The sequence below is a fragment of the Taudactylus pleione genome, unplaced genomic scaffold (genome assembly GCF_031769625.1).
Source record: "Taudactylus pleione unplaced genomic scaffold, aTauple2 ptg000707l, whole genome shotgun sequence".
NCBI classification, from domain to species: Eukaryota; Metazoa; Chordata; class Amphibia; order Anura; family Myobatrachidae; genus Taudactylus; species Taudactylus pleione.
In genome coordinates, this window is record NW_028285109.1 from 136,716 (window position 1) to 159,678 (window position 22,963).

A 22,963-nucleotide genomic window follows, 5' to 3' on the forward strand; every position below is an offset into this window, starting at 1 on the left:
GTTTTGGTCTAGTTTGATATTCATCATGCTCATTGTGGCCTTCATTCTCCCACCTAAAGGGTTGATATCTTGTTCTTATCTCCCCTCTTGTTTCTCTACTGGACCAATTTCGTATCCTCCCATTTTCATAATCAAATTTATCTCTAGAAAATTTCTTTTGTTTCCTAATGACTATATCATTTTCAACTGTATCTAACTTAAACTGTAGACTAGCTACATCTTTTGGGAATTCTTCACTTTTTTCAAACTTTAATAAAGCAGTTTCTAATTTATTAAGTTCTTCTACAGTGTTAATAAGTTCTTTTTTTCTTTCTGATACTATAAGCCCGATAAGTCTCATTGAACATTCATCTAAAATTTTGTTCCATTCATCTAGGAAAACTTCATTTTGAGATCCAACTGTTGGATTTTTCTGTAATCTTAGACCTCTAGGAATCCGACCTACTTCCAAATATTTTTCCAGTGTTATTACATCATACCAACATCTTAATTCTCTTGTTGCCTCTTTTTCCATACTGTTTAAATAATTATAATAATAATCATCATCACTGTCCCCCATTAGATCCATAGAGTCAATGTCCTCTGAAAAAATTGTTTTACATTTTTGTGTTATATATATATATAGAGAGAGAGAGAGAGATAAAAAAACAATGGTTATAATATTCAACACAAAGAAAGCTCACTCTTTAGTAATTAAAGTTGTAGAAATGATTATGATCTGATGTGTTTGGTAATGGAGTGTTGTTGCGAAAACACTACCCAGCTAATATTTTCTTTGCTCTGTGCAGATTTAGGTTCCGGTAAATCCTTTTCCCCAATAGCAGGATGATCAAATTCTTCCTAATCGTTAACAAGCAAGGACAGACCAGGCTGTCCCAATATTATGAGTCCATGGAGACACAGAAGAGGACAGTATTAGAATCTGAGGTCATTAAACTGTGTCTCTCTCGTTCCAAAAATCAGGTAAGATCAAATACTACATAGAAGAAACCCATAATAATGATAATGGGATTATGCATACAAGCACAGTGTCTCTGAACAAACCCTTTGTGTTCCTTCTAGTGCTCCTTCATAGAATATAAAGACTTTAAGCTGGTGTATCGGCAATATGCAGCACTGTTCCTTGTGGTTGGAATAGATGAGTCTGAGGTAAGAGGGTTCCCCAAATGGCAGGCTTATATCTTGGCTAGATGTGCGTCCTTCTGGCTTATCTTCTGTCATAGCGCTGGCTGCATATCCCCTTTAAATCTTCTACATCAGTAGCCAGAGCTCATGATAGAACTGTGGAAGTAAGAAATCATAGCTAGCAAGTGATTTTATTTACCTTGTAGGTAAGTTAAATAAAAATCACTTTCATCCCGGTGCACTTTAATCCTCTCCACCATTTCACTGGCTTATTCCTTACTGCAGCTCAGTTATGGGATAATTTGTTGAAATGGATATGTAATGCCGGCTGTCGGGATGCCTCCTGTCACAATACCGACAGCAGCATCCCGATGGTAGGTATCCCGAGTATACTTACCCTCCCCCTTCTGCCTCTAACCCTCCCTCTTTGTAGCCTAGCCCTCCCCGTTAGTTGCAAAACCTAAGTCTCCCCCCTTCTTGCCTCACTCTCCCCCCTTAGTGCCTAAACCTCAGCCCCCACCAGTGGTGCCTGACCCTATCCCTCCCCCTAGGGGTGCCTAACCCCCCCCCCCCCCAAACCTAGCACTAACCCCGCTAACTGACCTAAACCTAACTCTCTCTAGCCCCGCTGCTAACTCTACGGGAGCCCCAGCTTAACTTAGTTTGGGCACACGTCCTCCTGGATTCCAACGTTGATATTTCGACGCCTATCTTAACTCCCTTGTCTGGATTCCAGCGTCGTTATAGAAACCGGCGGCTTAGCTTCGTTCGGGCAAACGTCCTCCTGGATTCCGGCGTCAGTATTTCAACAACTATCTTAACTACCTTGTCTGGATTCCAGCGTCGTTATAGAAACCGGCGGCTTAGCTTCGTTCGGGCAAACGTCCTCCTGAATTCCGGCGTCAGTATTTCAACACCTATTTTAACTACCTTGTCTGGATTCCAGCGTCGTTATAGAGACCGGCGGCTTAGCTTCGTTGGGGCAAATGTCCTCCTGGATTCTGGCGTCTGTGTTTCAACACCTGTCTTAACTACCTTGTCTGGATTCCAGCGTCGGTATAGAGACCGGCTGCTCTCTTAATTACATCCCGATTTGTTGATTAATTTATTGGCTTGTAAGATTGACTGATACATGGTTTTTTGTCTTTGCAGAATGAGATGGCGGTATTTGAGCTTATTCACAATTTTGTAGAAGTTTTGGACAAGTACTTTAGCAGAGTGGTAAGTACAAAGGGAAAATCTACACTTGCAAAGGATTAAAAAACAAAATACAATCTCTTGTAACCAGTTGTGAGTGAAATGGTATCTGGATGGTAGGTCTGCATTAAAAAGTTAGACTTTCAATAGGTCGACAGGGTTAAAATGTCGACATTCATATTGTGAGATGGTTTTTCATGATTGTTAGGCCAGAGGTTCCCAAACGCGGTCCTCAAGGCTCCCCAACAGTTCAGGTTTTAGAGATATGCATGGTTAAGCTCAGGTGGTTAATCAAATTGACTGAGGTACTAATTAAATCACCTGTGCTCAACCATGGATATCTCTAAAGGTGTACACACAACGATTTTTTGAACGATTATTGATAATGATATAGTTTATCGTTCAATCGTTGAAAAAATCGTTCACTTTCTAACGTTTGTAGTTTGTAGTTCAGTCAGACTGACCAACTCAACGATTTTCATTAAGGGACTATGCAAAAATCGTTTGTAGTTAAAAAAAAAATTGTTCATTACATTTAGTAAATGAACGATTTTAGAAAACTATTTTCGTTCATTTTTCCCTTGAAAAAATTAACGAAAATAGTTTACTTAAATCGTTAATTTACAAAATCGTTGTGTGTGTATGCAGCTTTAAAACTGAATTGTTGGGGAGCCTTGAGGACCGTGATTGGGAACCTCTGGGTTAGGCTAAAATGATAATGTGTCGAACATTTGTATGTTGACCTTTTAACCATGTCGACCGTCTAAACGTAGACCTATCAATCCACACCCGAGTGAGACTATAGAAGTGCACCTTCATATTGTAACCTTGAAAAAGGCTCCTGAAGTTGTTGTCCTTCCAAGATGGAAAAAAATAACATAAAACAACAAACTTAAATAAACAAATAACTTGATCAGTCTCTCTAGACCAGTGGTTCTCAAACTCGGTCCTCAGGACCCCACACAGTTCATGTTTTGCAGGTCACCTAGCAGGTGCACTCATTACTCACTGACACATTTTAAAAGATCCACAGGTGGAGCTAGTATCCCACTTGTGAGTCTGTGAGGAGACCTGGAAAACATGCACTGTTTGGGGTCCTGAGGACCGAGTTTGAGAACCTGTGGTCTAGACACTACAGTAAAAAATGAATTAAATGACTTTGCGCACATGACTAGCAGAGAAGAGATCACCCTCGTTAGTGGCATTACATATGGCAGGAGATCGAGTGAGTCCTATGCCAGCATTCTGTATGAATTCAGGCTGTGCATGTAGACCATTGTGCATCTAATACATAGAAATTCTTATTACTGAAGCGGTGGAACGCATGTATGTGAAAGGGTGCACTCATGTAGGCTAAGTAGAGTAACGTCATGTTCTCAGAAATGCGAACACAGACACACTGGGGAAAAAAAACGCATATATGAGAAAGCACAGTCGCTGTGTACTAATACGCAGCCGCAAAGGTATTTGTGTCCATCTCAGAATCAGGCCCTTGGTTGGAAGTGTCCTAGTTTTGTGTCATTTTTTATTCTTTAAAGAGTAAAATACGCCAATTTCTACTTCAGGGTCCATAGGGGTCCACAGGGTTGACCTTGGGGTATAGCTGTATCTGGATCCATGGGCACCACGCAGTTAAAGCTTTAGCTGCTCCCAGGATGCACTTGGGTCCGTTCTCCTCTATACCCCGCCCCCGAGCCACAGCACCTCAGTTTGAGTTGGTGCCCGGCCGGAGTCGGGTCACCTGCGCAGGGGGGCTGCAGGAGCAGCCCCCAAAAGCTTTCTATTTAAAAAAAAAAAAAAAAAAAGCCTGTTAGATTTTTCTTTTAAAACAGAGGCTCTAGTGTGGCAGCGACGGGCTGTCTATGCTGCCGCTCTCCTTCCCCGCTGGCGCCGCGACGCCAGTACTGCACTGGGGATCGCGGCGGGGGGGGGGGGGCCAGAGTCCATACTAGCCGGACTCTGGGTCCCTCCCTGGACTGCTGCCGGAGTCGCCGGGGATAAGGTAAGCCGCGAGTCGCCAATTAGCGGCGGCTCGCGGGTATTGCCTGCACATGCAGTCCTTTGCCCCCGGTCCTAGGGGACAGACCGGGGGCCGCTAGCGGTGGCGGCGGGCTCCCCCTCTGAGGAGGAATACCCCGTGGGACCACTAGACCACCAGGGATATATTGGCAAGCGGGAAGCCGGCAAGCCCTGGGGTTAATAGGCTAGCCAGGGGAGGAAGCCTTCCTTGTCTTGTGGCTCCTCCCCTCAGCTCAGCGCGCCTTTCAGCACGCAGTCTGGCGTCGCTGAGCTGCAGATACTCGGGCCACTCCTCCTCTGAGGTCTCTGGTGGCCATTTTCTCTGTGGCAACGCAGATCTCAGGGAGCACGCGGACCGGTCCCCCTGTGTACCTCTCCCCCGATTTAAGGACAGCGTACACAGCACTATAGCCCTCCCAGACACTGAATCTGGGCAAGTTGATTGTAGTGGAAAGGTGCAGTGAGTATATCTTCTCTGCATGGTATGTGACTTTTGCTAGTGCTGCCTGTCTGTGCTTATTTTCCGCTTACTGTCAGCTTATACCTATCCCTTTACTTCTCCTACAAGCCCTACAGGTGTGTGGGGGAGGGGCGTTTCTACAGACCTCACCTATATAAATCACGTATTTGTGAGGTTCGTCACATACAGTTGTGTGCTACACAGTGCCATATTGTGGGCTGTTGTTCAGCACACCGGTGAGTGCGTTTTCTTCTGCCCTGTTGCCAGATATATTTTTTGACTATATAATATATTCTGTCATGTCAGACGAGGAGGTTGAGCGCTCAGTGGCTCCGGTGTTGGCCTCCTGCGGACGCTATTCTGCCGGAGTGGATAGGGAGGATTTGTCACAGGATGGCCTGTGTAGTCGGTGCCAGGTGGCTCCTGGCCCATCCAGACCTTCTCTGACGCAGGAACCACCGTGGGCGATGTTTTCTCAAGTGCTGGTGTCTATTGCGGACCGTCTGTCGGTCCCGACTGCTCTCCCTACTAGGGCGTTACCCCAGCCGACCATCCCCCATTCCCCGGGTGTCCCGCAGTTGTTGCGGGGTCCTCCTGGGTCTCAGTCTGTGGGTCCATATACGGGGTTGCCTATGTATATACAGGCTTCCCCTGTGCCGCAGCAGCCTGCGGTACCTTTTCAGGCCCCTATGGCGACTCCTCCACCCTGGGTGGATGTGCTCTCCAACTCCGTGCAAAATTTGGCGGCCGCATCCTCGGCTTTTCAGTCAATGTTGCAGACTGACATGCCTTCTAGGGTTTCAAAACGCCCACTCATGGAGCGGGCGGCTCAGGTATCGGACTGAGAGGGTTCCTCAGATGATGGGGAGGTCCCTGATGACACTGACTCGGACGCCTCGGTCCAGGAAATGGATACCAAGTCGTCCATTAATGTGCGAGCCATTCTTCTTATAGAGGATGAGGCACAGGCTCCTAAGTCGAAGTATCCTAGTTTCAAAAAAACTAAGGTGGCTTCTGCGGTGTTTCCCCTGTCGGATCAGTTGACGGATCATATGGCGGTAGCTTGGCAGGCGCCCAGTAAGAGATTCCTTCCTCAGAAGCGGTTGGCTTCTAATTATGCCTTCCCTGAGGCACATTGTAAAAAATGGGAAACTCCACCGGCGGTGGATTCCCATGTCACCCGTTTAATAAGGAGCTGTACTTTGCCATTACCGTCTATATCCTCGCTGAAGGATCCCACGGACAGGAAAGTTGAGACTTGCTTAAAGTCTATTTACTCCCTCTCCGGGGCGGTGGCCGACCGTCCATGGCCATCTCCTGGGTGGCCAAGGCCATTGAGGGGTGGGCCAATGCATTGGAAGATACCTTCCCGGACGACGCTCCGGATGTCCAGAGGGCGTTGTTGGGTCAGATGAGGGACGCTGCTTCTTACATTGGGGAAGCCTCTTTAGATGCTAGTTTGCTGACTTCGCGGGTATCGGCTGCAGCGGTGTCTGCCCGCCGATCCTTATGGTTGCGGTCATGGAGAGCGGACTCTGATTCAAAGAAAGGCCTGGAGGCCTTACCTTTCAATGGGGAATTACTATTTGGTCCGGACTTGGACAAAATAGTGGATACCCTGGCTAAATCCAAGTCGGCTTTCCTCCCTTCGGCGGCACTGCCTGCTAAGGTTCGGAGTTCGGCTTTTCGTTCCTTTCGGGTTCAGGGTAAGGCAAAAGGTCAGTCCTTCCCGAGACAGTCGGCGAGTAAGACTGCCTCTAAACCCAAGAAGCAAGCCTGGAGTGCTCGGTGCCCTTCTTCCAAGCAGGAAGATAAACCTGCGGCCTGATGGGACGGGCCTCCCTCTGGGGGACCTCAGAGTGGGAGGCCGACTTCTTCGATTTGCCCAGTGCTGGCACAATACCATCACGGATGCCTGGGTTCGAGAAGTGGTCTCCCAGGGGTACGCCCTGTCTTTTCGGCACAGACCACCCCACCAGTTTTTCTGCACGAGTCCTTCTCAGGACAAGACCAAGGCGTTACAGATTTAGGAGGCTATAGAGTCCTTGCTGAAAGCAGGGGTCATTGTTCCCGTTCCTCAATCACAACGAGGGACGGGGTATTATTCGTCTCTGTTTCTGGTGCAGTAACCCAATGGTTCTCATCGCCCTATCCTCAACTTGAAATCTCTGAACAAATTCCTCAGAGTTCCCAAGTTCAGGATGGAAACGTTACGTTCCATCATTCTGGCGATGGAACCGGGGGATTACATGGTGTCCCTGGATATCCAGGACGCCTACCTCCATGTTCCGATAGCACCTTCGCACCAGCGGTATCTGAGGTTCGCTATCCTTCAACACCACTATCAGTTCCGGGCGCTACCCTTTGGTCTCTCCACGGCACCGAGGGTGTTCACGAAGATTATGGCGGTCATGGCCGCACATCTTCGGAACCAGAATGTACGGCTGCTGCCGTATCTGGACGACCTCCTGTTGCTGGCGAGCTCCCCGGAGGTACTGCTTCAACATCTCCACCTGACGATCGCTTGCCTGCAAGCACACGGGTGGTTGATAAATTGGAAAAAGTCCTCCCTGATTCCATCACAGCGGATGGTTCATTTGGGAGCCCTGCTGGATTCGCGTCAGCAAAGGATCTTCCTGACTCCGGAGAAGGTCGCCTCCCTACAGCTGCGGATACGCAGTTGCCTGAGCAGTTGCCGCCTGTCGGTCCATTCGGCTATGAGAGTTCTGGGGTCCATGGTGTCGACATTCGACATGGTGGAATTTGCCCAGTTCCATTCCCGGCCCCTGCAGGGGCTGATTCTATCGGAATGGAACGGGTTACCTCACCGGATCCGCTCTCAGGTGCTGGTGTTGTCTCCGGACGTTCGACAATCTTTGGCTTGGTGGCTTCAGACAGCTCATCTGGTCGAGGGGCGCCCCTTTTGGATCCCGGACTGGGTCCTGCTCACGACGGATGCCAGTCTCCGGGGTTGGGGGGCAGTGACCGGCTCATTGTCTCTCCAGGGTCGTTGGTCTGCGGAAGAAGCACTTCTTCCCATCAACATCCTGGAACTGCGGGCAGTATACAGGGCCCTGCAGTCGTCCGGCCCCGCTCTTCACGGAAGGGCGGTACAGGTACAGTCCGACAACGCCACCACGGTGGCGTATATCAACCAAGGAGGAACTCGCAGTCGGGCAGCGATGTCGGAGGTGTCTTGCATCCTGACTTGGGCGGAGGGTCACATTCCAGCGATCTCGGCGGTCTTCATCCCCGGAGTCCTCAATTGGGAAGCGGACTTCCTCAGCCGTCACGACGTGCATCCCGGGGAATGGTCGCTTCACCCAGAGGTGTTTCAGCTACTCGTGGACAGGTGGGGACTGCCGGAGCTGGACTTGATGGCCTCCCGTCACAATCACAAGTTGCCCGTTTACGGGTCAAGGACAAGAGACGCAGGCGCAAGTCTGGTGGACGCGCTGTCGGTGAAATGGACATTTCACCTGGCGTATCTGTTTCCTCCGATATCCCTACTTCCTCGGGTTCTGCGGAAATTCAAGCAGGACGGCGGCACGCTCGTGCTGGTAGCTCCGGCGTGGCCCAGACGTCCTTGGTACTCCGATCTCAGGAGCCTCTCCATCGACGCTCCGTACCTTCTTCCTCAGCGTCGGGACCTGTTGTCTCAGGGGCCCTGCCTTTACCCGGTTCTGGGTCAGCTGTCTTTGACGGCGTGGCTCTTGAGACAGCCGTCTTGAGGTCTTGGGGCTTCTCCAGTTCGGTTATTGGTACCATGCTCAGGGCACGCAAGCCTGCTTCAGCACGAATTTATCACAGGGTGTGGCACACTTACTTTCAGTGGTGTGAGTCCAGACATTATGATCCTCAGGTGTTCCAAGTTTCTAGGATCTTGGAATTTCTTCAATCAGGATTAGACCTCGGCTTACGCCTTGCATCTCTGAAGGTTCATGTGTCCGCCTTGTCCGTGTGGTTTCAATGGTGGATTGCAATACTACCGGATGTTCACACCTTTTTCCAAGGTGTTCTCCGGATCCAGCCTCCCTTTGTGCCTCCTGTGGCTCCTTGGGACTTGGGACTTGGCGGTGGTTCTACGGGTCCTGCAGGGTCCTCCGATTGAGCCTCTTGAGTCGGTGGAGCTCAAGTGGCTGACATTTAAGACTGTTTTTCTCCTGGCAATTGCTTCGGCCAGGAGGGTGTCTGAATTGGGGGCGCTTTCCTGTCGCCCTCCTTTCCTGATTTTTCACCAGAACAGAGCGGTGCTCCGCACTCGTCCTGAGTTTTTGCCCAAAGTGGTCTCGAAGTTCCACAGCTTTTCAGTCCCCTGATCTTTCAGCTGGTGAGACTTTCTTAGATGTGGTCCGGGCGCTTAGAATTTATGTGGACCGGACGGCTTCGGTTAGGAAGTCTGATTCCTTGTTTATCCTCTTTGGTTTTCACAAGAGGGGTTGGCCTGCCAACAAACAAACGTTAGCCCGTTGGCTTCGTTCCGTTATTTGTGAGGCTTATACACAGGAGGGTTTACCTGTGCCAGCCTCTGTTAAGGCTCATTCCACTCGTTCTGTGGGTCCCTCTTGGGCTGCTAGACGTGGCGCCTCTGCTGTTCAGCTGTGTAAGGCGGCCACTTGGTCTTCAATTCAAACGTTTTTGAGGTTCTATGCGTTTGACACCTTCGCCTCTCAGGATGCATCCTTTGGGCGCCGGGTGCTCCTTTCAGCACAGGAGCGTCCCCGCCCTTAGTTGAACTGCTTTGGGACATCCCCAAGGTCAACCCTGTGGACCCCTATGGACCCTGAAGTAGAAAACAAGAGATATGGTAAGAACTTACTTTTGTTATCTCGGTTTCTACGAAGTCCATAGGGTCCACAGGGCGCCCGCCCTGACGCACCTGGCTTCAAATGGGCTGTGTGGCTGGTCACCGGTTTTCCGTCTCCCATTTCTGTGAGTATGGTTTCTTGTGTTCTCCAGTCTTCCTTCTCTCTGTTTAGTCTCCTCCTCCGGCCTTGGCTGCTTACCAACTGAGGTGCTGTGGCTCGGGGGCGGGGTATAGAGGAGGACGGACCCAAGTGCATCCTGGGAGCAGCTAAAGCTTTAACTGCGTGGTGCCCATGGATCCAGATCCAGCTATACCCCAAGGTCAACCCTGTGGACCCTATGGACTTCGTAGAAACAGAGATAACAAAGGTAAGTTCTTACCATATCTCTTGTTTTAGCTACCAGAGACATAATAGACAGTCTGTTACGTCTTATAACCATGTGTCTTATTACTTCTTAAGCTGCATACACACACAACGATTTAGTAAATGAACGATTTTAGTAAACTATTTTTGTTCATTTTTCCCTTGAAAAAATGAACTAAAATTGTTCATTTACTAAATGTAATGAACGATTTTTTTGAACTACAAACGATTTTTGTAACATTCCCTTAATGAAAATCGTCAGAATGGACGATGAACAACAAACTACAAACGTGGACGCGCATGAACGATAATCGTTCATCATTTAGGCTAAAAAAAAAATAAGATTTTTTTAGATGATTGAACGATAACGACATTGTTATAGTTAATTCAAATAATCGTGTGTGTACGCACCTTTACACCCATTTATCTTGGTTGTAATAGTCCATTTCATTTAAAATGACCTAAAGTTGCTACCTTGGACTGGTGGACACACGCCTCTTCATAAATGCTTGTCCTTGGCATTTTTTGCTGTACTCCTGTTGGGTCACAAACGTAATCACCTAAATAAGTTCTTTATTTTTTGTAAACTTGAACATTTAGATGAGTTGCCTTATACTGGTAAGCTAATTGGCTCCCAACACAAATTAACCTTAGTGTGTATGTGTGTGCGCATGTGATAGGGAATATAGAGTGTAAGCTCCACTAGGGCAGGGACTGATTTGAATGGGCAAATACTCTGTAAAGCGCTGCGGAATATGTGTGCGCTATATAAATAACTGGTAATAAATAAATAAATCTTCGTATTCTTTGATGAGGAAGGAATGCACTTTACCTGCAGACGATCACATTTTACATTTGCGTTGTGAATGTTAAATCTTTGATAGTGTCAATGTCCAGGCCAGTTATTATTATGTACGATATATATAGCTATACATGTTGCCATGTGCACAATTTCAATAATGCCTTTTGACTACTAGCCTTCAAGTCTTTATTGTGATATCATTTGTAAAAGTAATATTCTTATCCAGAGCTGTAACAGGGCTTCCCGGCGCCATGTGCCAGCCTCGACCCCATGACAACATGAGGAGCAGGGGAGGCAGCTCTGGTAAGGACAGCAGCACTGCCAGAGCATCCTCAGGATGCCCCGGGGTGCTGTACAGGCTGCACGTCTGGAGCGTCCCATGGATGCTCCAGCAGTGATGCTAGCTACAGCTAGCCAGATGCAGAGACCGTGGGCATTAGTGCCGCCCACAGAGCCCTGCACTGCAGCACCGGTTGCACGCCCTAGTTACGGCCCTGTTACTATCCACTGGCTTTTGACACATCTACTTACCGGTAGTATGTATAATCCCATTCTCGACCTTCAAAATAATTGACTATATTTGTGAAATTCTATGGGGTAAAAGATACCATGGGCCAAATGTATTAGCCCGCAACTTAAGGGAGACCCACCGACTGATTTGGTAAGCATTCGCACTTACCAATCGGCCGCTTGTATTTAAATTTGCCCGGCCAGTTGTGATGTAATGGTCGGCGGTTCATGCGGCTAGCATAACGGGTCAGTCGGGCGCTCGTACACACCAGGGGATGCGCACAATATATCTGCAAGATATCACATCTGCTGTGCTGCACGGCCGACAGGATATATCCTTGAACGACTGCATTCACAGATATATGGTGTGTACACACGAGCCAGTGCACTGAATAATATATTGTTCGTCCGCTGCACAAATGATATATCGTACAGTGTGCACCCAGCATAACCAGGCTCAAACAGGATTGCTTTTTGTTGATGAAAAACCAACAGACCTGAGGATCATTATGGTGCCAAGGTGTTGTCAGAATGTGGTGGGATACAGCACAGAAATGATAGATGCAGGTACACTACTGCCACTTAAAGCTGTGGTGCCTGCATAAAGCAACACATGTAGTGAGTCCTTGAAGATATTGTATGATTTCATCTTTTTCATCTCCTTGTTCTAAGCATGGAGAGGTCTTCAGTTGCTAGAGTCAATAAAGGCATGTTAGCGGGGTCCATGGCCTGAGCAAACTTTCAGAGCCTGTGATTGGAGATAGACCAAAGTTCAGGTGAGAGGCAAAAAACTAGCCAAAGGTTAGGCTCACAGGCAGGAGTGATTGAAGATAGGCCAGGCTGGGGTAACAGTCAAATGTCATGCAAAAACTTAGTTCAAAACGAAACCAGCTAGCTGGCCACAGAAGCACGGAATAGCTGCTGCTCAAGCAGAACAGTGTGTGCCAAGCTGTCCTATTACATTGCGGCCCTGACATGCAGCCACACATCAAAGTGCAAAAGGGCAAGAAAGTTGGAGCATGTCTATACACACAAGATGATCTACAGGACTTCTCCCCATCCCGTGAGAAGGAGAGCTGTAGTGGCAGCTTCTTATGTTCTACTCAGTTTTTGATATTTAGAATAATCATGTACTCTACGATACTGTCTATAAAGTTTGCCATAGTTCTATTATAGTCAGTGAGGGAAGATCTTTAATCAGTAGAGACCTTTCAATCAACTGATATTAGTATTAAGTCTCATACACACTAGATGATATTCTCCATGAGCGATATCGTCAGTGTTTGCCCTGAACTGCCGGCCAAACGACATAGTGCATACACACTAAACGTTATCCTGCCACGTCACCGAACAGGCAGTTCCCGACGATATCGTCAAATTGACCTGCATATTCAGACGACATCAGACATCATTATCGTCCCGAGGGAGCGCGCATTGTTGGTCGTGCAGACCATACACACTAGACAATATGAATGATATAGTTATTGTTCACTTATATAGTCTAGTGTGTACGCTGCTTAAGTCTCAGCAAATTAATCATGCGTGGAAGACCCCTGTTTATGTATTTATTGACTAGATCTGCTTTATGATATAAAGCTAACTCAAATACTTTAAATCCTGTTACACATATTCTTTGTCATTGCTTTGGTTTTGTGCTTGACGTAGGCTTCAGTGGTTCTTCATTATAGGGAATTGATGGTTAAGGTCATTGGATAGGAGGAACTTCTTAATACCCTTTCATTTCTGGCCCTTCACCTGGCTGAGGAGGAAATCACCATTTGTTCCCAAGAAATGCTTACAATAAGGTGTCATGTCTTATGTGGTAGGGCTTATCACAGTCTACTGTGCACATGTAATGTTCCCAGTACGAGGAGAGAACCTTCATTTTGTCCTTATACTTTTTGTTTGTTGAAGTGTAAAAGGCTGTGGCCTGATTCAGATCACAGAGCAGCTGTGCAAGAATATGCTAATGCTGCATGAGGTATCTTGTGTACATATACGACTCCTGCTGGCTTCTCTGGTCCGCAGCATCGGATCATCTACGTGATCATCCGTCATCTTAATAACCCTCAGGTTACCCAGGATAGCCGGGAAATGTATGCGGCTGTGTCCAATGATGCAGTCTGTGGCTTCAGCATGTCCAGAAACCGTAGGCGATGCCCCCATTTTCTGCAATGCGCCTGTCGCTGCCCCCAACACCAGCAGCACGACATCACAGCCCCGGATCTGCACAGATCTGAAAACATCAGAGATGTACGTAATCATCAGGTTTACGAACATCCCTGAATTGTCCATTGATGGAGATTTTAACCTGTTATTTGTGTCAGTAGTGCCCTTGTTTTTAGAAATTGCATGTACAGTTATATATTTCTACTCTTCATGATGTTTTGTAAATGAATTTTCAAATGTGTTTATCTTTTGTTACAACTTGATATAACTGACACTTACAGAATTTAGCACACTTTCACTTTTTAAAATGTTATTTTTATGGTTTAGTGTTGTTTTGCTAAGGACTCACAGATATGTACAATGTAATACGTGTATAGCAGCAGCATGAGGTTGAGTGCCTTTAGATGTAAGTAGGCTTGAGGGGAGTGACACTGTTGTATTGGGTCTAGTGACCATAATCCCTTAATCAGGTCTCCCATATCAAACAGTTTTGAACCCCAATAACCCATGTAATTTATTTACTTGAAGCATTGGTATTATCAATAAGCCTAGGCTGAGCAGTCGAAAAGTTATCAATGTATCTATTTACTAACTGAACTGTTCTTTTCTTACAGAGTGAGCTGGATGTATCCTTTTCTCAAATAAAGTTGTTTCTTAAACATTATTTATAGATCTCTATGAAATGTCTCAAGGTCTTGGCAAACGTGCACTTGCAGCCATTTATCTGACTATTAGGGGTATTCAATATGGGAGCGAAAACTCACATTTTTGCGTTAATATCGCACCTATGACGTCATTATCGCAGGTTTTAGTTTTACACCGTATTCAATTTCAAAGACTTTTCGCAGGTTCGAAAAGTCTTTGATAAAAAACGGGGATAACTTTTCACCACTGAATAGGTGTCGAAAAAAAGTGCAGAATTGGGGTTTAGGGGTGCAGGCTTAAAAAAAAGTCTGCACCCCTGGGAATGACATTTAAAAAAGAACTGTCAAAAAAAAGTTTAAAAAAAAAAAAAATAGGGACACCCCAAAAAATTAATTTAAAAATTGGGGTGAAAAAAAAAAAAATGGGGAAAAATTGTTTAACAATAGTGAAATAGGTTCAGGGCTATTCCGCAAGTATGCGGCAGGTGTTTTCTAGAATAGATTTATAGCGGCAGGAATGGTGGCCAATTTCCTTTGAAACAGGATTGACAGGGACGAAATTTGTCCCTTAAGAGACCCTTAACCAACCCCTCTTGCAGAAAAGACAAGAAATGAGATACGCAGAACCTTTCAGGTTTGAACCTGTGTTGTTCACACCCAAGAAATATATATATCTTGCATTTCCGATGATAAATCTGGGAAGTAACTGGTTTTCACCACAGATTCTGAAAACCCCTTGGCCCTCACAATATTTGATTCAAGGACCATGCTGTCAAAGCCTTAAGGCAAATTGGGGTGACGGCATGGACCCTGAAGTAACAGATCTGGACGCAGGGGCAGATGATATGGAATGTCTGCCAACATGATCCAAAGAATTGTGTACCTCAGACGGCACGGCCAGTCTGGTGCCACCAGAATACCGGGCGTGCCACTGATCGAATCCGCTGAATTAATTTGGTAACATTACCAGAGAAGGAAAGATGTAACCCAGCTGGAACACCCAAGTTGCTGTCATGGCATCCACCGACGATGCCGGAGGATCCCGGGACAGAGATCTGTAACTTGGAAGCTTCTTGTTGAGACAAGAAGCCATTAAATCTATGTCTGGAGATCCCCATCTGGCAACTATTTCCGCAAACACCTTCTGGTGTAATTCTCATTCCCTTGGATGCATACTGTGCCGACTTAAGAAGTCCGCCTCCCAGTTGTCCACCCCCGTAAATTGCCGAAATAGCTGGAACCCAATTTTCTGCCCAATGCCCGGAATCAGCACAGAAATTGCCTGTATGAGAGCCGCCCTTCTGCAACCCACCACAAGGAGAGGCGTGGAAAATAATCTTTTTTGGAACTGGACCCTCCAAATCCAAAATGTAACCCCTGGTTACTAACTGACTTACCCAACAATCCAGATTGGATTGAATCCAAGTTTCCCGAAATCTTAGTAAGCGGCCTCCCACCAGAGGATGGGTCCCAGTCACGTGACAGTCATGTGGATTGACCTGCTGGCTTAAAAGCAGGGAGACTGGTGCCAAGATCCCTAGACACCCCGGAAGGCCTGAAAGCTTCCCTTGCCTTGAGTCCGAAAGGAACACCGCCTAGGGGATCTAGTTTTCGATGTAGTTACAGGAAGGTAGGGACTTTTACCTCCTGTAACCTGAGAACATTTTTTAGTTAATTCTGGACCAAACAAAGAATCTCCTTTAAAAAGCAATGCCTCTAAAGCATGCTTGGGTTCTATGTCTGCCTTCCATGAATTTGAGCCACAGTGAACGTCTAGCGGAAATGGCCAAAGCTGAAATACGAGACTGTACCTGAACAGTATCTATTAAAGAGTGCTAGAGCTTCCAAAATCTGATCAGCTAAAGAGCTAGCTTCAGATACATCCCCTGTTTGAAAACCAGTAATCATCTGGTTCATCCAGGGAATGATGGCCTTTATCACCCATGCGCTGGCCAGAATTGGGTGCAGCGAGACTCCTGACAAAATGAATAAAGATTTAAGTAAAGCCTCATTCTTCCTATCCATAGGATATTTAGGAGTTACAGACTGTTGTGGGAACAACCCTATTCCTAACCAATCTAGAAATAGGAGCATCCACCGTGGGGGGAATTTCTCAGAGCTTGGTATCCTCTTCCAAAAAGGGATAAAGACACTTAAATTTTCTTCGGAATATGAAACTTATTAATTAGGTTTTATCCAGGCTTCTTTTAATATTTCCTCAAAATGTGAAAATGCTGGGAAAACAGTTTCTTCTTACATTTAAAGAAAGAAACTGAACTAGTTACTGGAATGGCTGTTTCCTATAGATGCAAAGTCTCCCTGACCGCACCTATCAACATAGAAACTCCCGAATCAGAATGGGAGTCACCCTCCCTATGTGAGGTGTCTTCCCAGTCATAATTCAATTCCCCTTCTTCCTGGGAAGAGGTTGCATATTCTGGGCTCCACCGAGGGATCAGACAAAGTTGGAGCTTGAGCTGAGAGTGATGTAACTCACCTATGGCCTCAACCATAGACCTGGCCCAATCAGGCATCAGCCGAACCTCCCAGTAATGTAACCCCCTGTGAACAACCAGCACAGAGCGACCCTGGGTCCGTACCTTTTGGCAATTTTTTTCTCACATTTTATACAAATATAAAAAGTGACTGATCCCTGTTTTTTAGAACCTTTGTCTGGCTTATCCATACTGAAGAAGACAGACAAGTCTAACCAATACAGATAGATACCTAAATTCATATATCACCAAGGAGAGGTTAATTAAGACTCTAATTCACCCATCTGTTTAAATGCAAAAAAAACCCAGACTCCTAGAAGTTCTATTCTTTGCAAAAACCAAAAGGCAGACAAATCTTAGTATACCAATGTATGTTACTGCCTAGATTCCTGAGAAGTGAAGTAAAAAAGGTGCTTATATATACACATCACAATACTATAAGCTCCAAAAATCACCAGGTTAATACCCAGCCATCCCCCTGTATCTGCTGTGAAACTCCTCCAAGCAGTCACAAGCCACTGTCATCAGCTGTACTGTGAGCTGCTGCAACTAAAATACCTGGGGGAGGAGTGTCTGGGCACGCCGTCGGCATCCTGTTCACTCGGGACACCTGATGTAATCCTAGCCTCCGGGGTTCTCCGGAGACTACCCGCGGCCCGGAATAATGACATCACGTCCACACAGCTGCGCCGCGTTCTGGAACCAACCAATCCTCTCCTCAAAAGCCAGCAGCATGTTGCTGCCTTGTAATCCCCTCCGGCGGTCCTGTAAGCTGTGGGTGCTGTGGAAGTCCGGGGAGGGGTGAGACATGCTGCCTCTACAGTGCAGTCATGTGAGTAATAACATAACCGGCCGCTCTGCTCAAAAGCAGCGTGCCGGGAAGCAGTACATAGAGGAAACAAGGTCTTTTACATATATCTGTTAAAAGCTTACCTTCTCTTTGCCAGCTGCCCCCTCAGATGTGTGTTTGGTATAGAGAGAGACCTAGGGTCTATGTAGTTTGGGGACTCTCTCAGGGGCCATCTTTAGAGTGGGATACAGGGTTCACACAAACCTCTATCTACTCCTACTTGCTGCCTGTTTCCAGGAACTAAGCACCCAAACAAAACAGTAAAATAAAGAAATTAGACTTAACTAAAAGCTAGGACCTAGCCAGTGCCTTATTCTAAGGCACTAAATACAAGACTGAGCTTAGGTTGGAAGGTGAGGGGTTATATAGGGGGTGGCAGCCAGTTTTCAATTAGCTGGTGTCCGACTCTACACTTCACTACGTTTAACCCAGAAGTAATGGCATCCCCCAGATGGATGAAAATTAATCTAGGAGCTTGCTTAAAAGTTTAGGAGCCACACTATCGACTAACCGAGATATACGAAAACTTCTATAGAACATCACTCATGCCCCTCAGGCTTCCCACATGCTACCAGAACTTGATACATGCCCATCTTCAGTGCCTAATTCATAACATGTCCCCAATTCATAGTATGCCACACCACAGTGCCTCCAATACATAGCATGCCACACCATAGTGCCTCCATTTCATAGTATTCCAAACCTCAGTCCCCCAATTCATAGAATGTCACATCAATGCCCCCAGTATGTAGTATGCCACACCATAGTGCCCCCAATACATAGTATGCCACACCAGTGTATACAATACATAGTATGCCAAACCACAGTGCATCCAATAGATATGCCACACCATAGTGCCCCAATTTCATAGTATGCTACACATCAATGCCCCCAATATATAGTATGCCACACCATAGTGCACCACATAGTATGCCAAACAGTGCTCCCAATACATAGTATGCCACACCACAGTGGCCCCAATACATAGTATGCCATAACAGTATACAATACATAGTCTGCCACACCACAGTGCATCCAGTAGATGCCACACCATAGTGCCCCAATTCATAGTATGCCACACCAGTGTCCCCAATACATGGTATGCCACATCACAGTGCATCCAAAATGTGCCAATGTGTATAATTTAAATGAATGTGTACAGCAAGGCAGCTGTCCCTGCATCTCCTCCTGTCTGAGCTGGGATCTGAGACACCAACAGAATGACCTGGCTGGGTCTTACTGACTTCACAGGTAGGCCAGTGTGGTGTATATAGTTCTCATTGCTGTGTATGTATTCTGGTGGAAGGTTATAAAGGATCTTATTAATTGTTTGCGTATGAATCTCTAGTTTTTATTCTTTGGTTTCTGCAGTGTTTCAGTAAAGAAGCATGCTCACTCACTGTGTCTAAGTTGTTAAGAAACCATTATTAAAATATGTCACAGACTTAACAGCCAGTACCTGACTTACTTGTAGCTGGGCAGCTGCAGAAATAGCAGGGAGATGATCATGTGGAGGTCATCCTCGTGAAGGTGACAGTCTATCAAGGAGTCCTGGGAGCTTGTCTCATTCAGCAGCCTCAGCCTACTCTGCCCATTATTGCTGGCGAGTGTATATTTGTGCTGTACAGTGAGAGAACCTACAGTATGAGGAGCCCAGAGAGCTTCCTGATAAACCAGCCCGTGCTTTCTAGCAAGTGTGCAAGGGCAGCCAGCAGCATTCAGTGTGAGTGACAAGTCACATTGCAGGTCTCTGCAGCCTGCCATGGACTCTGCGCAGCTGTGATCATCAGGGACCCTTCTGGGGCAATCCTCTCCTCAGGGACCTGGGAGCTAGCCTGGTTTTCAACTGCAGTATTGAGTGCGGAGGCAGCATCAATGTGGCACTAAAGCTGTGAGGAGAGCCGCCGGGCGCCAATACTTTTGCCAACGCTGCAGCGTGTCCCAACTGCTGAAGGCCCATGCAAATTTTTAAACAGCACTTACAATCACAAAATGGGGGTTGGTCCTCATTTGCATGACTACTGCTGGATGCGTTAGTCATGCAGTGCTGGACGAGTGGAGTGGATTTGTGTTTCTAAACTGAACCTTGCGGTCATCGCTGATGGGCCAGGGTCTCTACAAATCCGGTCGCCAGGTGTAAAATTTCAGTCACCATGCCAACCTGGCACCCGGGTTTTGTTGAGCCCTGCATTAAATGCATATGGGGCCTATTTTTATTCCTTCATTTATAAAATTTTAAAATATGAAGCACTTTATTCTATTACTGAATCCGCTGACAGAGATCCATTATTGCAGTAGTCATGTGGTTTTTTTGTGTGTTTCTAGTCAGTTACTGGTCCTCTATGTATAGATATTTGCATTGCTGGATTACCCTGCAGTTAGTTGATCATTATACTCAGGAACCTGTTACTTAGAGGACTCGGCCGTAACACTGGCCATTCAGAGGCAGATTATACCGCTTTGTTGGTTGACAGTGGTAGCCTAATATTCCAAACCAGTCATGACAAGCCTCACTCCTTACTCTATGGGGCAGATAACTCTATGACTAAAAAACTTATAGTGGGAATTTATTGGCCAGTGTGAATTTACAAATACTCCAGGATAGAAGTTACACGGTATGTAGATAATCTAGTTTTAGAACAGTGCTTACATATTTTCTATCATTAAACTTAACAGCCATAAGCTTTTTGTGGGAATACAATCATAATGGCGACAAGAACATTGTCAACAGTGTTCTTGACACTATGATAATCCTGGCACCATGATGTCGATCTGTACTTAGTGATGTTGAAAAACCCTGCTTTAGTAAAACAAAACTGAAGATCCATGTATATTCATTGTAAGATCATGAAGAATAACTATTTTACACTCTATTCCTTTACTCAGACATCCAGATCATGTTTAATCTCGACAAGGTGCATATAATTTTGGATGAGATGGTGTTAAACGGCTGTCCTGTAGAGACAAACAGGAGTCGGATTCTCGGGCCACTTCTTGTGCTAGATAAAGTAGGAGACAGTTGAAAGTTTTCAGGAAGATCATACAAGAAAGAGCGAGGACTCAGCCGTCATTTCCTCCAGATCTGCATTCAAGCAGCAGTGTCTCAAACATATTGATATAAAAAGGAGATACATGGAATAAGCTATAAACTCTTTGCCATTGACCATAAGCTTAAAGCCATGTTAATATGGGCACCTTACATGCCCCCATTTACGTTACCGTGTATGAGCAGAGCTTTGATATACCTAAAACAAGGAAAATTTGATTTCTGTGAGGAATTAAACCGTTAAACCAGAGGTTCCCAAACAGTCCAGGTTTTAAGGATATCCGTGCTTGAGTCCATAACATTGACTGATGTACTAATTAAGTCACCTGTGCTCAAGCATGGATATCCTTAAAACGTTGACTATAATGGCTGGGTTTGGGAACATCTGCGTTAAACACACGACTTGTGGTTTGCATACTATTATGGTCCAGCATCAATTCTGTGTATATTTCTACTCATCACTGCAGTGAGGATACTCGTTTTCAGGCTAAATCCAATCTGCATTCAGAATACATTTGGTTAGCACCACAATGGGTCCCTGAAAAGCATCTAAGTAAAGGTCTAGTTCAGTGACACTGGTAAGACAAGAGTTTATCACACTAAATGGTAAATGTTTTTCAAAGAGAAAAGATTCTGAATGTTTTTTTGGGGGGGGGGGTTTGCACTGCAAAGATTTTTTAATACCTATATTAAAGCACACATACTGTATTTTCAGTTTTAATGTCTTTATTAACTTTTTTATTTATTTTTTTTCTTCAAACTGCAACAAGTTAAATAAATGTTTATAATATACAAAGAAAATACGAGAGAAAAACATTTGTTTTTCTTTTTAAACTCCTTAAGTGCGAGGAACAGCCTCCTACACGGGAGTTGTAAGTTACCCTGAACAGTGAAGGGATAAATGGCCTTGAGCCAGTATAAATTTTTGTATGGATTGCATTCATAATAGCATTATTTGCATGTTGCACAAACACCTAAATTCGAAATGCATAGCAGGGAAATTTTAAAAGAAAAAAAATGATCCTTCCATATTAGAAAGGACAATGTAATAATGAAGGTTCATGATTATAAGAGAGGGAGAAAGAAAATGCAAAGTAAATACTAAGGGCATTTAAATAGTGCAGGCACCATTAAAATAAAAAGGTAAAGGAGGAAAAAGGGAAAAAAAAAAAAAAAAAAAAAAGCTTCAGATTTGCATTAACGTTGCACATTTGATGTAAGCAGCTTTCTGATGGGTTAGTTTAAAGCTAGCAAAATTGGAGTTGGATGCAGAACACTGGAGACTGGGGAATGCTGACGTAGTGTATTATGTTCATACAACAGACGCTACACTTCTACAAATGTCTGAGTGCTGATAAGCGGTGACCCTAAGAGGCGTATATTAGAGGTTTCCTTCTGCCCTCTAACTCATTTGCTGCCAGAATGGAATGGCAGATTGAGTGTTCTTTGTTTCTGCAGTCAGTCATGCCAGAGACCATTTTATCATTAGCAGCGAACAGTAAAACAAAACAAAAAAAAAGGCATTACACCCACTCTTTCCTTTAAAGCCTCGCAGAGGGGGTGCAAGGAACACACAGCGAGAGGAAGAAAGGCCATGTCTTTTCTCAGCACACGAACACGAGAGAGGGGAGGGGAGTGCTGCTAGTAACAAGTTGCTGTGTCCTGTCAGCCAAGGTTGGCACTCAGTTCAGATGGAATCCTTTCTCCATAGTAGCAGCAAGAAGACGGTCTCTCATGATCTCCTCCGAAGAGTATTCCGGTAACTTAAGGTAATGCACACAAGTATTTACAGAGGGATAGCTAGCATCGGTAGCATCAACCTGTCAAAACAAAAAGTAAACGTCAATGCAGTTAAACTGGAATTAGATTACATGCCAATACGCAGTGTATACATAGCATGGAATGCTGGGATTCCCTAATCTGCATTTACATTACCACTGCCAACCTTACTCATTGCAAAATAACAATTATGGTAGTTATAGCCCATACTAAACACAGACGCACTCACACAATGCGCAAGTCTCACCTTTCTCACAACTGTGAGGCGTGGATGGAGATTGGCAAGACCTCCAGGGGGCAGTGTAGAGCACCCTGTTGTAAACTGCAGAAATGCCTTCCTCTCGTCTGATGACATGCCACAGAGGACCCTCACAAAGCGAAGGAAGCCAGGGCTGCAAGGGAAATGCAAATACAAATGGATCATAAAATGAATCATCTGCAAATGTTCATCCAATGTTATCGTAAGTTTTTCAAAGTAACCTTCAAAACGGTATGGGTTTTTTGTGAGAATTTGTTAGATAATACTATAGATATCTGAACAGTTTTCTGGGAAAAGAAAAAAAATCTATTCGTTATATGACTGCTAACTTCACTTTTACCTATTTTAAGCTTTTTTTGGCGATTTGAAAATTCTCTTTTTTTATGGCTATGCACATAGTAATTTCATCAACACTTATTGATTTATCCTTACACACC

General features: G+C 45.4%; 2 protein-coding genes across 8 annotated transcripts in view; one reads left to right on the forward strand and one right to left on the reverse strand.

Annotated features, from left to right (window-relative positions):
• Nucleotides 1-709: 709 nt before the first annotated feature.
• Nucleotides 710-21,129, forward strand: AP4S1 (adaptor related protein complex 4 subunit sigma 1). The gene is made up of 5 exons (XM_088456532.1): nucleotides 710-963; nucleotides 1,063-1,149; nucleotides 2,278-2,346; nucleotides 14,068-14,079; nucleotides 20,337-21,129. Exons 1-5 carry the CDS (start codon nucleotides 826-828, stop codon nucleotides 20,463-20,465), a joined length of 435 nt encoding a protein of 144 aa, XP_088312658.1. The 5' UTR covers nucleotides 710-825; the 3' UTR covers nucleotides 20,466-21,129.
• A 67-nt stretch (nucleotides 21,130-21,196) lies between these two features.
• Nucleotides 21,197-22,963, reverse strand: part of HECTD1 (HECT domain E3 ubiquitin protein ligase 1) — a 101,729-nt gene continuing 99,962 nt past the window's right edge. For all 7 annotated transcript variants that reach the window (XM_088456548.1, XM_088456549.1, XM_088456546.1 and 4 more), the window contains 2 exons: nucleotides 22,515-22,659; nucleotides 21,197-22,308 (listed from right to left, as the gene is read on the reverse strand). In XM_088456548.1, coding sequence (XP_088312674.1) covers nucleotides 22,171-22,308; nucleotides 22,515-22,659 — 283 coding nt within the window. In that variant the 3' untranslated portion in view covers nucleotides 21,197-22,170. The remainder of the gene's footprint in view (nucleotides 22,309-22,514; nucleotides 22,660-22,963) is intronic.